This window comes from Neolamprologus brichardi, chromosome 22 (genome assembly GCF_056152115.1).
Source record: "Neolamprologus brichardi isolate AB-2024 chromosome 22, ASM5615211v1, whole genome shotgun sequence".
NCBI classification, from domain to species: domain Eukaryota; kingdom Metazoa; phylum Chordata; class Actinopteri; order Cichliformes; family Cichlidae; genus Neolamprologus; species Neolamprologus brichardi.
The window spans coordinates 28,804,825-28,824,422 of record NC_142124.1 but is presented as its reverse complement, the minus strand read 5'-3'; the positions used below and the strand labels follow the sequence as shown (position 1 = coordinate 28,824,422).

The 19,598-nt window shown below is 41.8% G+C and overlaps 2 protein-coding genes across 4 annotated transcripts in view; one reads left to right on the top strand and one right to left on the bottom strand.

Moving 5' to 3' along the window:
• The first annotated feature begins 87 nt into the window (after nt 1–87).
• On the top strand, nt 88–12,819 carry LOC102796527 (keratinocyte-associated protein 3-like). Its single transcript, XM_087835348.1, has 6 exons — nt 88–234; nt 1,370–1,566; nt 5,106–5,165; nt 8,273–8,464; nt 11,353–11,493; nt 11,578–12,819. The coding sequence occupies exons 1-6, from the start codon at nt 222–224 to the stop codon at nt 12,034–12,036; spliced, it is 1,062 nt and encodes a 353-aa protein (XP_087691474.1). The 5' UTR covers nt 88–221; the 3' UTR covers nt 12,037–12,819.
• Nucleotides 12,820–13,554: 735 nt separating this feature from the next.
• hpca (hippocalcin) overlaps nt 13,555–19,598 on the bottom strand; it is a 48,167-nt gene continuing 42,123 nt past the window's right edge. For all 3 annotated transcript variants that reach the window (XM_006806041.3, XM_087834825.1, XM_006806042.3), the window contains exons 4-5: nt 17,854–17,959; nt 13,555–16,101 (exon numbers count right to left, since the gene is read on the bottom strand). In XM_006806041.3, the coding sequence (XP_006806104.1) occupies nt 16,004–16,101; nt 17,854–17,959 (204 nt within the window). In that variant the 3' untranslated portion in view covers nt 13,555–16,003. The remainder of the gene's footprint in view (nt 16,102–17,853; nt 17,960–19,598) is intronic.

The window sequence follows — 19,598 nt, the reverse complement described above, 5'->3', positions numbered from 1 at the left end:
TTTCAGGGACACGCTATTGATCATTGTTTTATTTTGAAAAGCGTCGTGCAGAAGTGTCAGAGACTGTGACTTTCTGTCCGACGGGATTGTGGAGATCACTTTGAAGAAGAAGCGAGAGCACGCTGACACCGTCCCACCGCAGGACAGCCTGTCTTTTGAATTAAAATAATTTAAAACAAACAAACAAACAAAAAAACCTACCGAATGGTGACCTGACAGAGATGGGCGACACAGGTAACAAACAGGAGTGTGGGGGTTTGAGGATTTAATCGCCTGTAAAGTGCTGTCAGTGTTCCAGACTTCAGTGTTTGTTTGGGTGTGGTGGTGGCGGCGTGGAACTAGTTTATCAGGTCACTTTTGATACCGCAATAACAGAGTGACTGCTTACTTTGGGCATTTTCTCTAAACGTTATCACCCTTTACTGGCAGATTCAAACAAACCCAGCACCGTGTTAAATTGTCACACCTGTCACGCCTGTGCGTGGATGTTTCAAGTGGCAAGAGGCGAGTAAACAAACCAGATATTTAGTTGTGAAACTGTTGTGGCTGGAATAAAGGAATAAATATGGATCTCACTTGGATGGATCGCCGTAAGAAATGTATGCGAGGACCGATGTCACGTGACTACACAAACCCCATCAATATTCATTATATAAATTGAGATGTGATCCAGATTTCATAAGAAAGGGAGGCCTGTTCATGCTAATTTTCTACTTCATAATTTTGCTTTCTACTTGAGCAGCTTTGGCAGTTCAGAATAATCCTTCTTTCTATTAAACTGGGCCTTGGAGCATCCCTTGATTTTATCCAGCGTCTGTGTTAGCTCCTTTCCCCTTCCCTTAAAGCTTGCTTTCTTCTGATTGGCTGTTTCTAGTGAATAGAAGGTTTAAACAGCAGGCTTTTCACAAGACGAGATTAAAGTTGATGTGCAAGCATAAAGGTGACACAAACAGGGCGTGTGTCTTAGATGATGACATTGATGACATCACACAGAGCCAAGAGTAGATAAGCTTGTCAGGAACTGAGTATCTGTAGTTTCCGCTTTTGGATAAGAGGGATTATTGTGCATTACATGAAGCTAATGTGGGTTTATTGTGAGCATTGACTGGTTGAAAAGATGGGGGGGAAAGCATAACAGGCCAAGTGTAGATTTTTTTTGTCTTGGAAATCTTTGGTCACCTCTTACATACTTGTTTGGGACAGCCTGTGCTCAGCAGCTAATTATTAACACGGCTGACATGTCCGCTGTGGTTTTGACCTGGTCCCTGTGTTTCTGATCAATACGGCGAGGATGACGTAAAGTCACCTCTCTCTGCTCTGCTGCTGTGGCTCGACCTGCTTCTTTTCTCCCTCTCCCCTCTCCCATCAGGACTGTGCTGCGACAGCCTGCAGGATCCCAAGGCCCTGATGAAGATGGGTCTGAGCGTGATTCTAGTCGGTCACGTGAACTTTCTGTTGGGAGCTCTGGTGCACGGCGTGGTGCTCAGGCACATCAGCATCAAAAACCAGGACCGTACCATGCAGTACGCCATCGCCAACGTGGTGGCCATCGCATCTGGCATGCTGGTGAGCATTTCGTCACTAACAAGGACAGAGCTAGAGGACATCTCTGTGGAGGGAATTTTAGGAAATCTTCATTTTAATCTTCATTAATAACTGTATAAATCCCACTGTGGCTAATTTAGCTCGGAGAAGCTTGTTGTGCATAAAACACAGTAACATCCAAACAAACACGTGAGCTAAAGCATTAAAAACTTTTACTAGCAGGTAAGGTATAACGAAGCCCTGAAGATAACAAAGAGAACTGACCTGCAAGACCACATTCAAAAAGAGCCAAAACACCCACAATCCTCCTCTCTGGAGGACTGGTTAAAAAAATGTCATCTTTGCTTCACTCCTGTGATTCTAGAACAGGTTTTAACTATTTAAACATAAATCTTTGGCATGAATACTACTTTTACTATTATCACTAACAATAACGACAACAATAATAATAATGATAAAATATTGCCTTTTGGTTATTATTTATAGTTACGGTTTTCCCAAATACCATATGCTACAACATGCAATATACAATATAAGTAAACATATTCTAGTTTTTCATGCTTTCTGTTAGCTTAGTGATGCTAAAGCTTGAAAATGTGCAACAGACTGGAAAGAAGTTTGCCCTCAGACTAAAAGTTCACTCTCAGTGCTGCAGCCAGTGTAAACTTTCCAGCTGCCACTCCCATTCAGTCAGGGAATAGTCATTTTTACCTGTGTGACTAAAGCTTTATTTGCTTGATTATACTCTGTCACCTGAGTGTCACACATCCAAAACAGTGTGGACGAGTTAAGGTCATGTGGAGCAGTGTGCAGATAAGCATGGTGGTGAGACGCGACAGGCCGGTGCGCGGGTTTTGTAAAGCCGATGGTGATTTTGTGTGTGCGTGCTTGTTTGTGTTCTTTGTGCAGGGTAAGTTTTCTTTTACGCGCGTACGTTTTAGTAAAGTATTACCAATGTTGCCTTCCCTCGTGGTGATGACAGCACAGGTTAGAGCAACATGGGGGGAAAAAACAATAGAATTACCTGTTTTTCAGGATTCATAAGTTATAAATCTGTAGACAAATTCACAGCTGTGAAGTAAAAATATACTTTACTGTACTTAAGAAGATTTTTCAGATGTCTTTACTTTACCTTTTCAGCTTTTTACTTGTACTCCCTACATTTTAACCAAGATATTTGCAATTTCTACTCATTGCATTTTCCAAAAAAGTTCTTTACTCCAGGTTTAACGCTTTTGAGGGGGCTATTATTTCCTGACTCTGCTAATGTTCAAACATTAAAGTGATTGGAGGCTAAGGGGGTGGCTGTAGCTCAGGTGGCAGAGCAGGTAAGCTACTAATCAGAAGGTCGGTGGTTCAATCCCAGGCTGCCTCCTGGCTGCATGCCAAATATCCTTGTTTGCCTACTGGTGGTGGTCAGAGGGCCCGGTGGCGCCAGTGTCCGGCAGCCTCGCCTCTGTCAGTGCGCCAGGGCAGCTGTGGCTACAATGTAGCTTGCCATTGCCAGTGTGTGTGAATAGTGTAAAGCACTTTGGGGTCCTTAGTGACTGAGTAAAGCGCTATACAAATGCAGGCCCTTTACCATTTTACCATAAATGGGGAGAACAAGAAAAAGGACAATCAGTCCTGTTGGTGTCTCCATCACTGGTGCTTATCACAAAGAAATGTAAGAGGCAAAAAAAACAAATATATAATCTATACACATTATATCATTTGTTGTACTATACTCAGGGGTTAAGTGGGCCGGAACAATCTGGGATGGCTTTTTTGGTGCAGATTGTCCAAAAGTTGTGGTTGAAGTACTTAAACATCTAGCTAGCGCTACAGAAGAGGCGCTAGCGTAAATGAAGTAACTTTTTGTTTGTTCAGGGGTTTGTTTTTCAATTCAATTCAATTTTATTTATATAGCGCCAAATCACAACAAAAGTCGCCTCAAGGCGCTTCATAGATACAGAGAAAAACCCAACAATCATATGACCCCCTATGAGCAAGCACTTTGGCGACAGTGGGAAGGAAAAACTCCCTTTTAACAAGAAGAAACCTCCAGCAGAACCAGGCTCAGGGAGGGGCAGCCATCTGCTGCGACTGTTTTGGTAGCAGGTAATTTCAAATAAGTTTCTAAAAGCTCAAGAGATATCAACAAATACACCATCTATTTGTATGCAGTTGGTCACGCGTTACATCTGTTGGCTAAAGATCCAGCTGCTGTATTTCCCAGGAAAAGAAGAGTGCTCGATAAGTTCACTCAGAGCTACCATCTGATAATCCCGTTGTTCCTGCATCGTCATCGGTCCAGGATCAAGATTCCAGCTGACCAATGATGTTGTCTGAGGAATCAGTTAGCATTAGCCAGGAAGTTAGCTAATGCTTTTAAAAACTATTGCTAGATAACCAGCATGAGTAGCGCAAATTTGGAGTAACAGCAAAGCTGATAATATTGATAATATACACATTATATAATATAACTTAATAAAGGAATCACTTGACATGCTTACATTTTTTCCAGAAGAGAGTTTCTTATAAACAAAGGCATTTTTTTTCTTTTTCTCCAAATTCCAAAGTCATGACACAATGTGATCAATCAATTGCAATGTTTTTCCTGGAACAACATTATTATCATAATTCATGATTAACACCAACACAGGGATATGGCCAGATACGCTCAATCAGAGATGGAGAAAGATGTAAGACAGATAAGACGGGCTTTTACGCTGCCCTCACCTGCTGAATGTCACTTTGCTTCCAAATAACAGATGGTTATCGGAATTCAAATTTTAAAATGATAAGGTTTGCATTCACGTTTGTGGGAGGTTCAAAAAGCTGGTAGAAATATCCAAAGAGTTACTTTTTACTTTCTGCCTTTTCTCTCTTACTTGAGTTAATAAATTGAATCAGTACATTAACATTTACCAAAGAACTTGTTACCACAAGCATCTGTATGTCTGCTTTAGTGATGAATGTGCTCACTTTTGCCATCTCTGGACAAATATCACAGGCTTAAGTTGACTTTTCGTTTCTAATCTGCAGCTCCGGCCTTTGGTTAATTGGACTACCCCAACTCTAGTTAAAAGCTGCTGATGTCATTCACGTGTAGGGGATTGATGTGATGTGCTCGTTACAGATAAGAATGAAACAAAGTCACAATGACTCTGCTGTAAGATGTGACCACATTTTAAGACAGGATTCACTTCTGGCTGTTCTTTGGGTTTGTGCCATAAATGATTCTCCTTGCTGCTATGAGGAAGCAATTCTGAGAATGACATGCAGCACATTTGTTTGTATGTGAAAATAGGTCAGTGTTGAAGTTCATTAAAACCATTTTTACTGTATAAAGAACTCTAGAATAATGTTTAATCTCTCTCTGAAAAATGTGGCTTGTGTAGGAATCTGAGTGGTTTTCACTTATTTTGAGCCACACTGTGAAAATGCTGCTCCTCAGGTCTCCTAAAGATATCTTTCAAAAATACAGAGGCACTTAAAGATGTGTTTGAATTGCTTGCAGTGCGTTCCCTGTTTTGTTTTTTTGTTTTTTTTAAATGTCATCTGTGTTTTCTCCGCAGGGAGTTGTTGCTGGTATTCTGGCTATCGTCCTCTCTAAAAACAAGAAGAGTAAATCCCTGGTTAGTATCTCTGCAGTGTGCTTTTTAATCTCAATATCTGAAGAGTAGGTGCCTTTCTCCTTGTGTTATCCACCTTTTCTCCTTTGCTTTTCTTATTGATCTAACATTACTGTGCCAGAGCGGTACCTTCACAGCACTCCAGCACTCTGCTCGCCTGCTTCTGCTTTGATATTTTACAGCTTCCCCACCTTTTTCTCTCTGTCGTGACTTAAATAAAAGCCTGCACATTGCCTCAGGTGTCTGAATTCAGCCCTGCAGAGCTGGATTTGTGTGTGTGTGTGTGTGCGCGCGCGTGCGTGCGTGCGTGCCTGTGTTTCTGGGTTTTTTCCCCCTCTCACTCCCTGCATCTCCTCTCTGTTTATTCAGTTAGCTGTCGGGCTGCTCAGACGGGACTGACGAGGCAGCTTGCTCATGAGTGAGCTGTAGCTTGATAAACCACTCCGGTTTCCTTTGTTAGCGAGTGCCTCTGTGAAGCAGGCTGTGAGGCGGCAGTTTGAGTCCATTACATCTTGTTATGTAACTCAGTCATCCACTTCAAGTGATGAGTGAACACGGGCCTTTCTTACATGTGCTGGCTGCTGTAGGTGTTATTTTTTTTATTTCTTTTTATTGGCCTTATCGGGTTTTGATTTAACAGCTCAGTCATCTTCGCAAATTGACTTTAAATATCTGGGCACGCTGATTAGCTGCATCTCACCTTCTGTAAACTTGGGATAGGTTTCTCCTCCCAGCGTATCATTCATTATCGTGCATCATTCATTTGTAATACAAGTATAGCTAAGGCTTGCATAATCAGTCTATTTTCTTATCTTCTTATCATGGATGGAGGCTGGAGCTTATTCCTGTTGCATTGTCCAAGAGGCGTGCTACATCCTGAATGGATTACTATTATTTTTTCTTTTTTAAAACAAATTATAAGTAGTTCCTTAGAACAGGCGATGACTGTACTTAGGAAACACCATTCATAAAACATCAGGAAATAAACTGCAATGTTTGTGTTCATGGTTAAATTGGACTTAAGTTCCCATTTAAAATTGTTTTTAACCCAAGATTTTTATTGTGATCAAATCAGAATTTTCATTTCAAATTTATAACCCACAGTCTACTTGTGTTTTGTGGACTTGGAGAAGGCATTCAGCCGCATCCCTCCGAGTGTCCTGTTGGGGGTGCTACAGGCTATGGGGTGTTTGCTGTAGATCTACAGCAGGAGCTTGATCGAAACTACCGACAATAACCCAGACTTGTTCCCAGTGGGTGTCGGACTTTGCTACGCCTGCCCTTTGTCACAGATTCTTTTCATTCTTTTCAGATATTATGGACATGGGTTTAGGTGTAGCCAGGTGGCAGTAGGCTTTCACTTTAGTGGCCTCAGAATCTCATCTCTGCTTTTTGTAGATGATGTGATTCTGTTGGCATCAAGCTGTCCTCGCCAACCGGCCCTGAACAATTGGTAGAAAATGGATGGATTGCTAAGCCCGTAATCACACAGACCTAGAGACCGGTCAGCAAAAAAAACTTAATTGCCGACTGGTTGGTGAGTGGTTGTTGGAGGTTGTTTGTTGTGATTGGTCACAGAGGGAGTGCTGCAGCAACCCCCCAACCTCTGAAACCAACACTTGGCAAAAGGAGCAACATACAAACAACAGGCAACCACAGCAATGTTTTTAGCAACAAAAGCAATTGCAAGGAGGTTGTCAGCACAGCTGTATAAGTTCTTACAACTAATTCCACCTAACAGCAGCTAACAACCTCCAGCAACCACTTGCAAACAATTTAGGGAATATAAATTTTTCCCTAGCAACTAGGGGCTAGCAGAAGGCATTGCAGGTTTTTAAGCCTGCATGATTGGGGCTTTAGCAGTCGATTTCACAGCAACTGCCAGCAGCCTCTAGCAAGTACTTGCAACAGATTGGGTAACATTTTTTTTTAATAACAAGCAATGGTTGCCAGGCAGTCTTTTAACGCTCTCTAATCCTGTGTGAGCCTAAGGCTGCTATCTGTAGCTTTTACTGTGCAGCCATCAACATTCAAATCATAATGTGTTTTGAGAGCCTATTATGCTATGCTACGCTATGCTATGCTATGCTACGCTATGCAACGCTATGCTAGGTTATGGCAGTGCAGTCAGGACAAGCAAGGCGAGAGAACATGTCCAAGCAGAGACAAACCAATTTCTTTTGGGGTTTTTGTTTAGTTTTTTTGTAATTTAGGTTTTTTTTTTTCATGTGTTGAGGGAGCTCAACTCTTTGAAGACAGAAACACAATATTCAGACACAGGAGTTCTTTTCACAAGAACACTTATCTTGGTATATGAAATCTGATAGGCTGCGTAATGACAAATTGCGATAAATGGAGGGACACAACAATTTAAAGTCTACTTAATCAAAAGCATGGTTAAAGTCCAGCCATCCATCCATTTTCCTCTGCTTATCCAATTAAGGGTCACGGAGGCAGCTGGATCATATCATAGAGGCAGAGGACGCCAGTCCACCACAGAGCTAACAAAGAGAGACAGACAACCATTCATACTCACATTCATACCTATGGTCAATTTACCTAACCCCATTTGTGTGTTTGGACTGTGGGAGGAAGCCAGTATAACTGGAGAGAGCCCACAGACACAGGGAGAACATGCAAACTCCACACTGCACCCCCTGGTTGAAGTGAGGTTGTTAAATATGAAACTGTTTTGTTTGTTTTTGTCGAGTTAGTCTTGCTTTTCTTTGCATATTTCCTTATGAGCATCAGTCAAAATCCTGCTCCTGCTTTTGCTTGCTTTTACTATCTTAACTAACCCTGTTTGTATTGTAAACTTCTTGTTGTGGGTGGGGAGGATGAGGAGTCTATGGCAGTGAATCAGCACGCACAGTAGCAGGAGTGGAAGTGGAACCAGAATCATTAATACACCTGTGCTTTTGTTGCTCTGACATGTCAGAGCGGCTGCTGTGAATAATCTCAGCTCTACTAATGTTTGTTTCTCTTTTGCCTTCTTTTTCTTTTCTTTTTTTTAAAAGTCTATTTCCAGCTGGAGATGCCCCAGTTTCCCAGCTGGGAGAATTTTTCCTTCCTGATCATCTAAGCTGTGCTTCTCTCTTCCTTTCCCCTAGACGTGGTCTCTCTTCACAGTGAGTCTGGTTGCGTCTTTCACGGCAGCGGCTTCAGCCATTGGCCTTTTTGTATCCGTGGTGAGGGCCATTGTTCACGGTGGGCGGAGCCTCATGACTTTCTGCCGCTTCCCCGACGCCACCGGCTACTCCAGCGTCACCAACGAGTGTCCCTTTGACCCCACACGCATCTACGTGAGTGCATTAGTGTGCGCGCCACAGATGCTGAGATCAAGGCGTGACCTGTGACCTTTTCTGCAGCAGATGGCTCTTTGAACAGCTGACTGTTGTGACATAATCACAACAGAGGCTGTGCATCATGGTGGCAGCATTCCCTTTTGTACTGTGTGTGTGTGTGTGTACATAAGGGTGTGGGAGAAGGAGTGGGAGGCTGGGTGTCTGTCTTCTCTGTCACTCAGGCTGTCGCGCTGGTGCGGCTGACGGACTGGTGGCACAAACGCTGACCTGACCCTGTCAGCTAGCTCCGGGCTGCGTCCAGACGCCGTTACACTGTCAGACGCACTAAGCCTCACGGAAACATCCACACATCAGCAACACTTTGGCGTTTTAACACCCAACGTAGTTGACAATTTGTTGCATCAGTCACCTTCATCTTAGAGTGGATTTATTCTTGGCACGGGGGGGTTAATGGCACAGCTGCTGCACGCGGTGTAGGTTATCATTTGTAAGTAGCACAGACACGGCCCTGGGCAGACGGTCCCCACCGCCGCCGTGTTTGTATTCTTTCAATCAATTTTGTGGCTCAGTGAGTGGGAGGGCTTCACTTGTCTAAATATTGAAAAGGAGACTGCCATCGTGCAGTCGTGTCTCCAGTGCAGATCGTCACTCATCGTGACAGAGAGCGGTAATCACAGGGTAGCATATTATGCCTGGTTTCTACATCGTTTCTCTGGGTGAACAGATATGTTTCCGTTTGAATCAATACATCTGTGTAAGTCATTTAACCATGATTGTAACCGCCTGTGGGCCGTGCTTTTATTTACTCTATTTAGTGCCCTACACCCGATGATTGGGATGAGAACAGGGCAAATCATCCTGAAGATCACAAAAGACAGTTAAAGCAACGACTAACTCAGACGTACTACCTTAAAACCCTAACATTCACTCTGCTTTAAATAACACAAGTGTTTTCACATTATAGTATAGCTGAAGAAGCCAAAAATGCACTAGTGCTGCTTGTTATTCCATTACAGTGGTCCCACTTTTCATTCAGCTTGTGAAATTTACATAAATCTTCCATCGCTAGCAGCGTGAGTCTGAAGTGCTGTACAGTATGTAAGTTTTCTCCCCGACAAACACAACAATGTCGATGAAATGTTTTGCACCGTCAAAGGAAACCATGGGTGCCTTTGGTTTCATTCATTCTTATTTTTCTACGAAGGTTTGAACTTTGAGAGTGTTTAAACAAGAGTGAAAAGTGTGAAAATGTTCATGCCTGTCTGACAAAAGTGTATAAAGTGTGCAGTGAGGGATTTTACAGCCTTAAAACATCTATAATAATTGTAAAAATAATATAAGGTTGGCTACTTTGCCGATTTCACCTATCACCGGTTATTTTTAGAAAGTAACTCCTGCGATAAACGAGGGACCGCTGTATATACAGAATTATTTTGTTCAATATTGAGATTACAATTGCTCATAGACCTAAAAACAATTAATAACAAGTACATTTATTAGAATTTAAGCAAAGAGAAGAAACTTGTCTTGTTAATTATGTGGATTTCTTCGTGTTTTATTTAGAATTCCTCTGAATAAATAAATCAGTGTGAACCTGCCACAGTCTGACAGGACGTGAACGGGAGTGGTAGAAGGCAATGAAGCTAAAAGGAAAAGTGGGGGAATTATTGCAAACCTGAGTACATTATTTAAAGCGTAATAATAGGATTCCTACTGAAGCTCCTGGCACACAGTTTTACTGAGTCTGTATTTAGTATTTAGTGACCCTCGCTCTCCATCTTTGTCTGCTGACACTTTGCGGCTGCGTTGCTGTGCAATCATACCACTTGCAGGTGATCCTGAAATATCCAGGAGGGAAGACAAACTCTCCTGCTGCAGCAGTGCCATCCTATTACAGTACCATTCTCTGACCTCTTTAGAACGACCCTCAAAGACTTGGAAAGACAGACTGCATGACTGGGTGCTTCGTTTTATTCCCCAGTGGCAATGGGACTAAAAACACCTGAATTCAAATCTTAAGAGGTGTGGCTCAATACTTTTGTTAATATAGTAAGTAGCTACCATCAAAGCTTATTAAAAAGAGAGAAAATGGGTTCAATAAGTCAACAGAGAGCTTTGAAACAAAACTTGAGCAATACTTATCTGAAATTTAGACAAGTTGTAAGATCAAGTTCAAGTTCTTCTGCTTTCTTTCTGGAATGAGGATTGGATTATCATCTTTGGTGTGTTTCTTCCTCGTTTTATAGCCACATAAAGTTTGCGATGTACCAAATTTAAGCTGGACCCCAGAGCATCAAGTTTTGTCTTAGTCTATTGAGACTGCAGACCATGCTGTTCACTCAGTGCTGTGTATTAGCTAGCGGCCTCCAATATGACTGCCGGAGGGTACATTACATCACCTGAGAGTGTGTTTTGGACTTTTCTGGCACACATGCATGCTTAGAAGCAGTAATGATGGTTATGCAAGCCTTGTGATCTGTGCTTCCTGCATATTTCATCATGATTTACAAAGAGAGCTCCAAATTTTGAGCGGTGCACTTTTTTATTCTCTTTGTAGTCTGCGAGTCAGTGTGCCCAACAACAAAAGGCATCTCTATTTCTTTGAATTCCCTCTGTAGCATTTCATGCTGATACTCTCTGCTCTGCATATTTTATCCAGCCTCTCCTGTGCGAACTGAAATTCCCACAGCAGGGCTACAAACCAGAAGTTTTTTGGTTTGCAGCCCTGCTCTGCAATCTGAGAACACGTTCACTTCTGTATCACATTATTATCTATGCAGTTTCCCCATTTTATGTCAGACTGTAGAGCACCTTTACAGATATTGTTCTCTGAATGGTCCAGCTGGTGTTTCCCCACAGCTCATCTTCACCTTCTCCCTCCCCAGAGTACGACTCTGATCCTTTGGGTGCCTTTAATCGTGACTTGTCTCATCCAGCTGGTGTTTTGTGCCCGCTGCTTTGCTGTCTGCATTTCCTTTCTGGGTCTACCTTGCTGCCCTACCAGGAAGAGACCCAGAGGCAGATCGGTGAGATTTTGACTGGAGCATCTATTGAACTCTACTGGCAGTCTGTGCACTATAACTAAAGCCATTTTTTTGGTGTCTCTGTAGATTAACGCTGTGGTGCCAATCGAGAAAGGTGCTTCTCCTCACTATTCTAGACCTCCAAGTAGCTACAGTGAACCTGCCCCTGGGCATACAGAGCCTCCAAGAACCTACAGCCAACCACCAAGAACCTACAGCCAACCACCAAGAACCTACAGCCAACCACCAAGAACCTACAGCCAACCACCAAGAACCTGCAGCCAACCATCAAGAACCTACAGCCAACCACCAAGAAGGAGCACAGCAACTCCACAACGCCAGCACCGAACTCCCACCCCTCCACAGTATCTTCCTCGTCAGCACCACAGTCTTCCTCCCTCGGAGAGACAACCTCTTCGCCAGCCACACAGAGTGAGATCAGACAGAGAAAGGCAAGTAACAAGAGCTGGAAGCCAGCAAAGGGCGACCGAGCAACACCGGCTCTTGCAAAGGGGTGCACTGGAAAGGTCCAGCTTCTGGATATAGCGTTATTTAACGCAGCAGATCTACTCGAAGAGCCAGAAAAAGACTTATGAGGTTCCAGCTACAGTACTTGGAGTCAAACTTCATGCTCATAACCTGTCAGTACTTTAAAGCTCTGGCCTCAGATGAAGATGTTTCTTTAAGAGGAAGTGATCTATGAATATTCTGAGGCCCAGATTATTTCTCAGTTATGGGAATTTGTCAGTTCTCATTCTTGTCATCGTGTTGAACAAAATATGCACATCAGGAGAGATGCTGCAAAGAGAGGACACGGTGCCAGGTCTGAATGGGATTATGAGAAATAGCTGGTCAGTTTGTTGCCAAGTGTTGGATGAATGATCCGATGCCGCTGTGATGTCAGCTGTTCGGACCTGTTTAAAACTCGATTCACACTTTCCCAGTATAAAGCCATGAAGCAGGGCTAATCTGGAAGTTAGCGCTCTCCAACACTGAAATCTCTACCACAATTCAAAGCTCAGTATTTCACACACGCCAAAATGTGACCACAAAATGTTTTCATTTTGGGACTTTTTGGTGGGTTCTTTTGCACAATGCCAACAGAATGGAAAGAACAAGATGAAAATATTCTTTCTTCTGACTTTGTTGGGATGTAAATGAGCTGCTCTCCTGGTGTTACAATGCTTTTCCTCTTTTTGTTGAGGATAGTCTCAGGTTTGCTCAGGTATGAGATGCATTTTGTTTTCTTCTTTTAGCTCAAGTCAAATTAGCACTGCACATGCTGTTTTTTATTTCTTAAGTAAATAAAGTTTTTATTCAAGAAACCACACCATTGTTTTGTGTTTTGTTTCTGAACATTTTTAGCACATGGTAACGCCAGCAGCTCGTGAGTGACCTGACAGGTAGGACTGGTTATGCATGACTTTTAGCCAGGTTGGTACAAACCATCTGCAGGTGCACGTCAAGAAGTGCCTGGAATATATATGTCATGTTTTTAATACATTAAAGTTCAGCTGTCAGATCAGACACGATCTGCTCAAACATAAGGCTCGGGGACCAGAATTGGGCCACCACAGACTCCCAATTCGGTCGACTGGGCTGCTTTGAAAAAAAGGAGAGAAAGGCATAAATGTTGGATTTTCTTTTTTTTGTACAATGGGTCTGCAAAAAAAGGCTATTTTATGTGAATTAACAAAAATCTTTCTGCTCCACAATTAGAGGACCGTCTGGGCAATGACCTACTTTTTTCTGCTGATTTTTTCCCTTGTAATTTAAGCCAAAAGATTAATGCTAGCAGATGTTTTTCTTTAAAACTGCATTCTACATTTCTATATCATGTAGACAAAATGAGACATAATGTTAAAATTGGGCTTCTTATTCCTATATTAAGATAATTAAATGTTTTAAATTGATAACAATGTCAGTGGTTTACAACTCTAAGCAGTTTCACAGAGTTTCATTGGTCCGATCCAGTTAAGACAAAAGCAGACTGTATGTCGACTCCTGTTTTAACGTTTTCCACACGTATCCAAAATGACCACAAATGAGGACGCAGTGCACACGTGCAGCTTAGAAACACATATATTTCGATTTCAGGTTCAACAGAATAAACATGACATCCTCAGACGAGGTTTTCATGCAACAGAAAAGTAGGAAGGAAGAAAGAAGGAGGTTCGTATTTATCCAACACAAGGTACCAGTTCATCAGAGGCAGTGAGAATAGAAAAGGATTACACTGTAATAGATCAGAGAGTAGCAACTGTTGTTCTTTATCCTATCAGCAGAAGGCAGTGACACTAAAGGATCCCCAAAGCAGAGGTGCGGCTGGTTAGGAAGCTCCTGTGCGAGTGTTTGGTACTAGTTAAACGTCACATAGATGCAGCAGCACCAGGACGACTCTCAGCCCCCACTGCTACAGTAATTCAGTAAGTTAGCTAAATTCTGGCTAATGATGTCAAGATAAAATTGAAAGGAGACAACGACGTGTTGGCGTTCTGTCTGCAGAACACACCATTGAAACTAATATTACAGGCCAGAGGTGCCATGCTAACTTTGAATTAACAATAATCCTGATATTTAAAAATAAAATATCAATGTTGTTTGAGTATTTATGAATTCATGACTACATTCTTACCTCCTCCCTGCTGTGTTCATTAAAGAAGACAAAAAATGTGACCGAGAGCATTATTTTCTACAAATATTGAAATACCGTTAACGTGATTTTGTGTTTTGCTCATCACGACACCCATGATGACAAAATCCATCATGACAAACTGATATCCTTGAGTCCAACTTCCTTATGCGCCATATCCACACATTTTCTGTTAGCTTTGTCCCATTGCTTCAATTTGAGTGTGTGTGTTTTACCTTGAAAACACAAGAGGGCAATAGTGATCTGACTATCGGGGCATTTAAGGCGTGATAAAGGAGAACGGTGCTGGCCGTGCTGCAACCAGTGACTATGTTTATTTCAGGTTCAGGTCTTCTTCACAACTGCATCTGGTCTTTTTAAAACCTCAACAACGCACAATACTTATTTGTCACTGATACAGGAGACAAGTTTATAATTTTTAATTTTTTAAAATGTATTCAACATTCTTTCTGCTCTAACTATAAATAAGATCAAACAGATCCAAATTAGAACACATTTCCGGACTCGCTGCAATCTTGTGAAACACGTCCCTTCATCTAACTGCTCTGCAAGCAGACTAATCCAGGAGGTTAAAAAATAATAATAATAAAAAAAGCATTAGGCTAGAGAGCGATGAACAAGCCCTTAGTGAGTTCTCGGTCTGTCAGAGGAAAAGAGAGCGCGGGGGTAGGAGGCCCGTGTTGTCCCAGAGCAAGACAAATATCGAATCATTTCTGCCTGGGGTCCATGCTGAGGAGGCTGAAGAGCTACAAAAAGTTACCGCTGTGCGTAAACTGTGTCTGTGGATTCTGTCGTCGCCTGGTTCGAAGGATCATGCAGTAGTATAGCGAACGGTTACAGCTATCTTAAGTTTACTGCTCATCGTTAAAGAACTTTAAAATACTTACAAATTAAGAAACAACACAACAAGATAATACTGTAAAAGTTAGCCTCAAGCATACAGTGTGTGTGTCCACATGCACGCGCACGCATTCAGACCCAAATGCACAGCCATACTTTATATAAACAAATGGCGGCTCGACTGATATGTGCTACTGGTGTCATTTATCAAATGCAACAAATGGGATCCCGTTATTTTACAGGAATTCCTCCGCTCGAGTCCACAAAGAGGTCAATCTTGACTAGTTTTGTCTCTCTCTCTCTCCGTCACTGTAAACTGGAATTTGATCATCTCGATATTATCAAAGTAAAAGCGCAATAACGAGAATAAAAACCGAATAAATAAACCATGAAGGAGGAAAACAGTATGTACAAAAGGAAAATAAAAAGCATTTTAAATTTTAAAAAAAAATCAAAGAAATCTGATGTACAGAAGTAGCCCCGCCCCCATCCCACCCCCCTTAAACTGCCCATTCAGATGGACCACCAGGAAGCTACGCTACATAATACTGCCTTTCAATGGCAAAGAGTGTGCGCCCCTATATGAAGACAGATGCACTTTATCTTATGATATACAAGCATACAGTATATACATGATGTACATCTACATGTGCATATGTGTAGGAGTAGGAACTGATTCCTCTCCCTGCGGAAAAAAGAAAAAAACAAACAAACATCCACACGCCGTCACAAGCTCCTTGGAAATCCAACGCTCCAGAGAGAGAGAGACAGATATTATGGAACATTAGCAGGCGTCTCTGTCAGTCATACCTAGTCCCTTCATTCTCCCAAACATAAACGTAAAATGACAGTGACGACTTTCCTTATCCTCCTCTATCATCCTTGCACACAGTAACAACAACAACAGAAAGATATCAGAGACGAGAACCATCATGCATTGATTTGATTGACTGTTTCAATAGAGCAACAGAGCAAAGTTGTAGATAAAAAAAAAGAAAGAAGGTTGCAGTAGGGGCAGTTTTAGAACTGGGAGGCCGAGCTGGGGTCACACTGGAGTAGCCTAACGATGGAGGGGTCACTTTTGGCACCTTTGATAAACTCCTCCAGGGATAGCTTGCCTGCAGGAGAGACAGGGAGAGAAGAAGAAGAACAAAAACAAAAGAAATGCTGTTATTAATTTGTGGAGATATTTTGAAGATCAATGTGTGTAATATGCTGAAAAAGAGTGAGCAAGGGAAGTATGATTAAGAAGTATCAGCTTCTGTACCTACACTGTTACTATAACTAATGTTCTGATAAAGAGGTGTGTCAGCTTCACTAAAGCCATGTTGCGCTATAATGTATAATAGAATATATATGTATAATGACACATGTGTGTTTGTTGTGTATCTTTACACCAGCAGAAACCGCCTGATTAACACTTGCTCCTTCTTTTGCTCTTATGCGAGGCTAAGCTAATTGCCCCCAAGCATGTGAGAGTAGTCTGTCTTGTATTTGTATATGTATTTCATTAAATATGTAGTTAGCTTTTAATGGAGGTAGGTAAGGCATAAGTACAGATCCTTACATCCCATTCATCTTCCTTTTCTTTGTATTTTATTTCTTGCCTTCATTTTTCTTCTGTTTTTAGATAAATAAAAACCAACACTAGAACCAACTGGAAGATTTTTATTCAGAATCATGTAACGATCTTTCGTGTTTTATGTCAGAATTATGGTTAAATCATATTTGGATCAATCCAGTGTTTATTTCTACAGTTACTGCAACATTTTTCTAATTTTCATTACTGCTGGCCTCTTCCTGTGCAGTTACATCATTACAGCCTTTAAACCCTTACTTCTCTGCGTCATGGAGTTTGAAGCCCAATCCCAATGTCCACACTCTTAGACTTACAGAGTTTGAGTTGCGTTCCTGCTAAATCAGTCTGGGCTTATGTTTTTACGTACACGTGGGCTCTTTGGCAAACACTTTTGGTACGTCTGAATTTGTTGTTGACTTCGCAGATTTACCCACAGTTCATTGTGCTTACGTTATACATAGAGTTGCAGTTAATGCCTTAGAAATGCTTTTTGGGTAGGACAAACCTACCCAAAAGTTTAGCTTTTAGTAAAATATCTCAACAAAGATCTGTCAACCAATGATAACCAATATATTTGTCAATCAGCCGACAGTAAAGCCACATCCCCATGCCAATGAAACCATTTTCACATAACTTTTGCTTTGGGACTTGGTGCATGCTGGAAGAAGCCAAGGCCATAAAGGATGCACAACAATAGGCAGTGATAGTCTGTGAAGTTATTTCTTTTTGCACACAATATCAGACAAAATATATGTCGCTCCTGGTGAAGCACTACCTCCAAAATTCACAAAGCCCCAACCTGCATCACCCTGCACTGCATTGAAAATATGTGGAGTGTGGAGAGCTCAGAAGTGTTTTTGAGACTACAGCAAATGACTGCAGACTGTTATCCAGCAAAATAAGATACCAACAAGTAACTATTACCATCAGGGGGCTGATAATTAACGGCAGGGGGGAGGGGTGGGGGGTAAATAATTTTGCTTTTGTGTAAAAAAAAATAAATAAAAAAATAAGAATCCAAAATCAAACCTTCAAAGAGCTGTGTTTAAAAACCCTTGCTCTGTTTGACAGCACTTGGTCAAATACAATTTCAGACGATGGCTAATAGTTCTGGCCTCATCTGCACTTTGTTTGACACACATATATGCTGTTTGAATTCTGTACAAAGTCTTTTGTCCCCAACAAAATTAGCACATTTCAAAGATGATCTTGTCACATTCACCCAGCGCTACCCTCATTTCTTTTTCTGTCTCTCCCCAGCACCCTCCTTTTTGCCATTTCCTCCTCTCACCATCATTATTGAGGTCCATTTGTCTGAAGATCTTATCCGTCCTCTTCTCCGGCGTGGATTCATCCTCTGGCATCTTCATCACGGATGACACCATCTTGTAGATGGCCTGAGAGATGAGAGAGAAAAAGAAGGAGAGAGAGATAGGGTGGGTGGTTGGGTGGGCGGTGGCAGGAGAACAAGAAAGATAAGTGAATTCAAGCCAGCAGGGACCCATTAAGGAGACTCAGCAGGAAAGAAGTAAAACATAACTGAACTAAAAAAAATAAAGTCACTGCAGCTTTCAAGATGCTGATAAACAGCCTTTCTGAAAGTCCACATGATTCACTGACATTTGTTGCTCCTGATGCTAAGAGCTGCTCCCTGGGCAGCTTTTCCACAAATACCCACGCAGTGTTTGTGTGCCTATAGAATTGCTCCATCGCGCCACGGTGACATGGATCACATGTGGCAGCGGGGTAAAGGGAGGGAGGGCTTACGCTATTGATCTCAAACATCTTTATCTGTTGACCGATATGAGCACGTCGCGTCCCCTGATAGCATTAAATTAACCTCTGCAAGAAAAGCTCTGAGTATCAGCTGTCCTCAGGCGCAGATCTAAAATCAGCTTACGTGCCTATTAAATCTCCTCCGCTGGGAGTATAGGGTGTAAAAGCAACTGTAGATCGGTGTCGCAGGAGCATCGTCACAGAGGCAGGGAGCTCGCAGGAAATGAGCCCTCTGTGCTTTTAAGAAAGATACACTGGCTCTAAAATGTTATCTCCTCTGACTGTAAAGCGCATGCCCACATCGTCCTTCAAAAAACTGTGGGAAAAACCTCCAAGGAGAAAAATAGTGACAAAGGCGTCACGGACACAGAAATAATCAGGTATTTTTACTGCTTTAAGTCTGAGCACAGATGATTCAGCTATGCCATCATTAGTGTGCAACAACCCTTCAGTTTCATGGTTGGCTCCTTTTATCTATTCACCAACAATGAATGTCAACCTAATGCCAACAGGTGTGCCAGGTGGCTCCCTGTAATGAGAGGTATCCTCAGATGTGCCTCCCAGGAAGGCTCACTAATGACTCGGGACCACAACAGAATCTGAAGACACAACAGCGTTGACGTTATGTCCAAGATGTCTGTGGATTTTGCTGCAGAGATATCAGCTCAAGTTGAAATGGAGCCCAGCTGTACTCTTACTTTATACCATTTTAAGGGCATATTGTAGCATCCATCCATCATTAAGACAGACAAACAGCATTCAAACCAGCGTTAGCTCAATATTTGATTAATATTATCCCAACTGACTTGCTAAGGTAGCTAGAAAGTTAAAAAAATAAAATAAAATGAACATAAAAAAAGTAATGAGAAAACAGGGTTTTGTGATACACAAGTTCACGGTTTGGGATGTGGACGTTATCCCTGCATTTGTTGAGGAAAACTAAAACTTTCAACAGCAGGGGGCAGCATTTTACAACTGACTGTGTTGAGATCAATGACTGTAGATGGTTGAGATGTTTTGATATTCCTCTTTCTCCCTCCCCCGCTCAGTTTGTAATCGATTTGGCTGGTTACATTAAATGTTATAGTGACTCTTTGCACCATCTTGTGGTACAAAATGGTATTACAACTTTGGATTATATATCTTTAGCACATTTCACGGATGTGAATATTAAGGTTTACACAAAAAAATAGAATTGATAAAAATCACATTTGGATTGTCACCCAATTTTAATTGTGCCAGAGTAGAAAAAGCGACTCC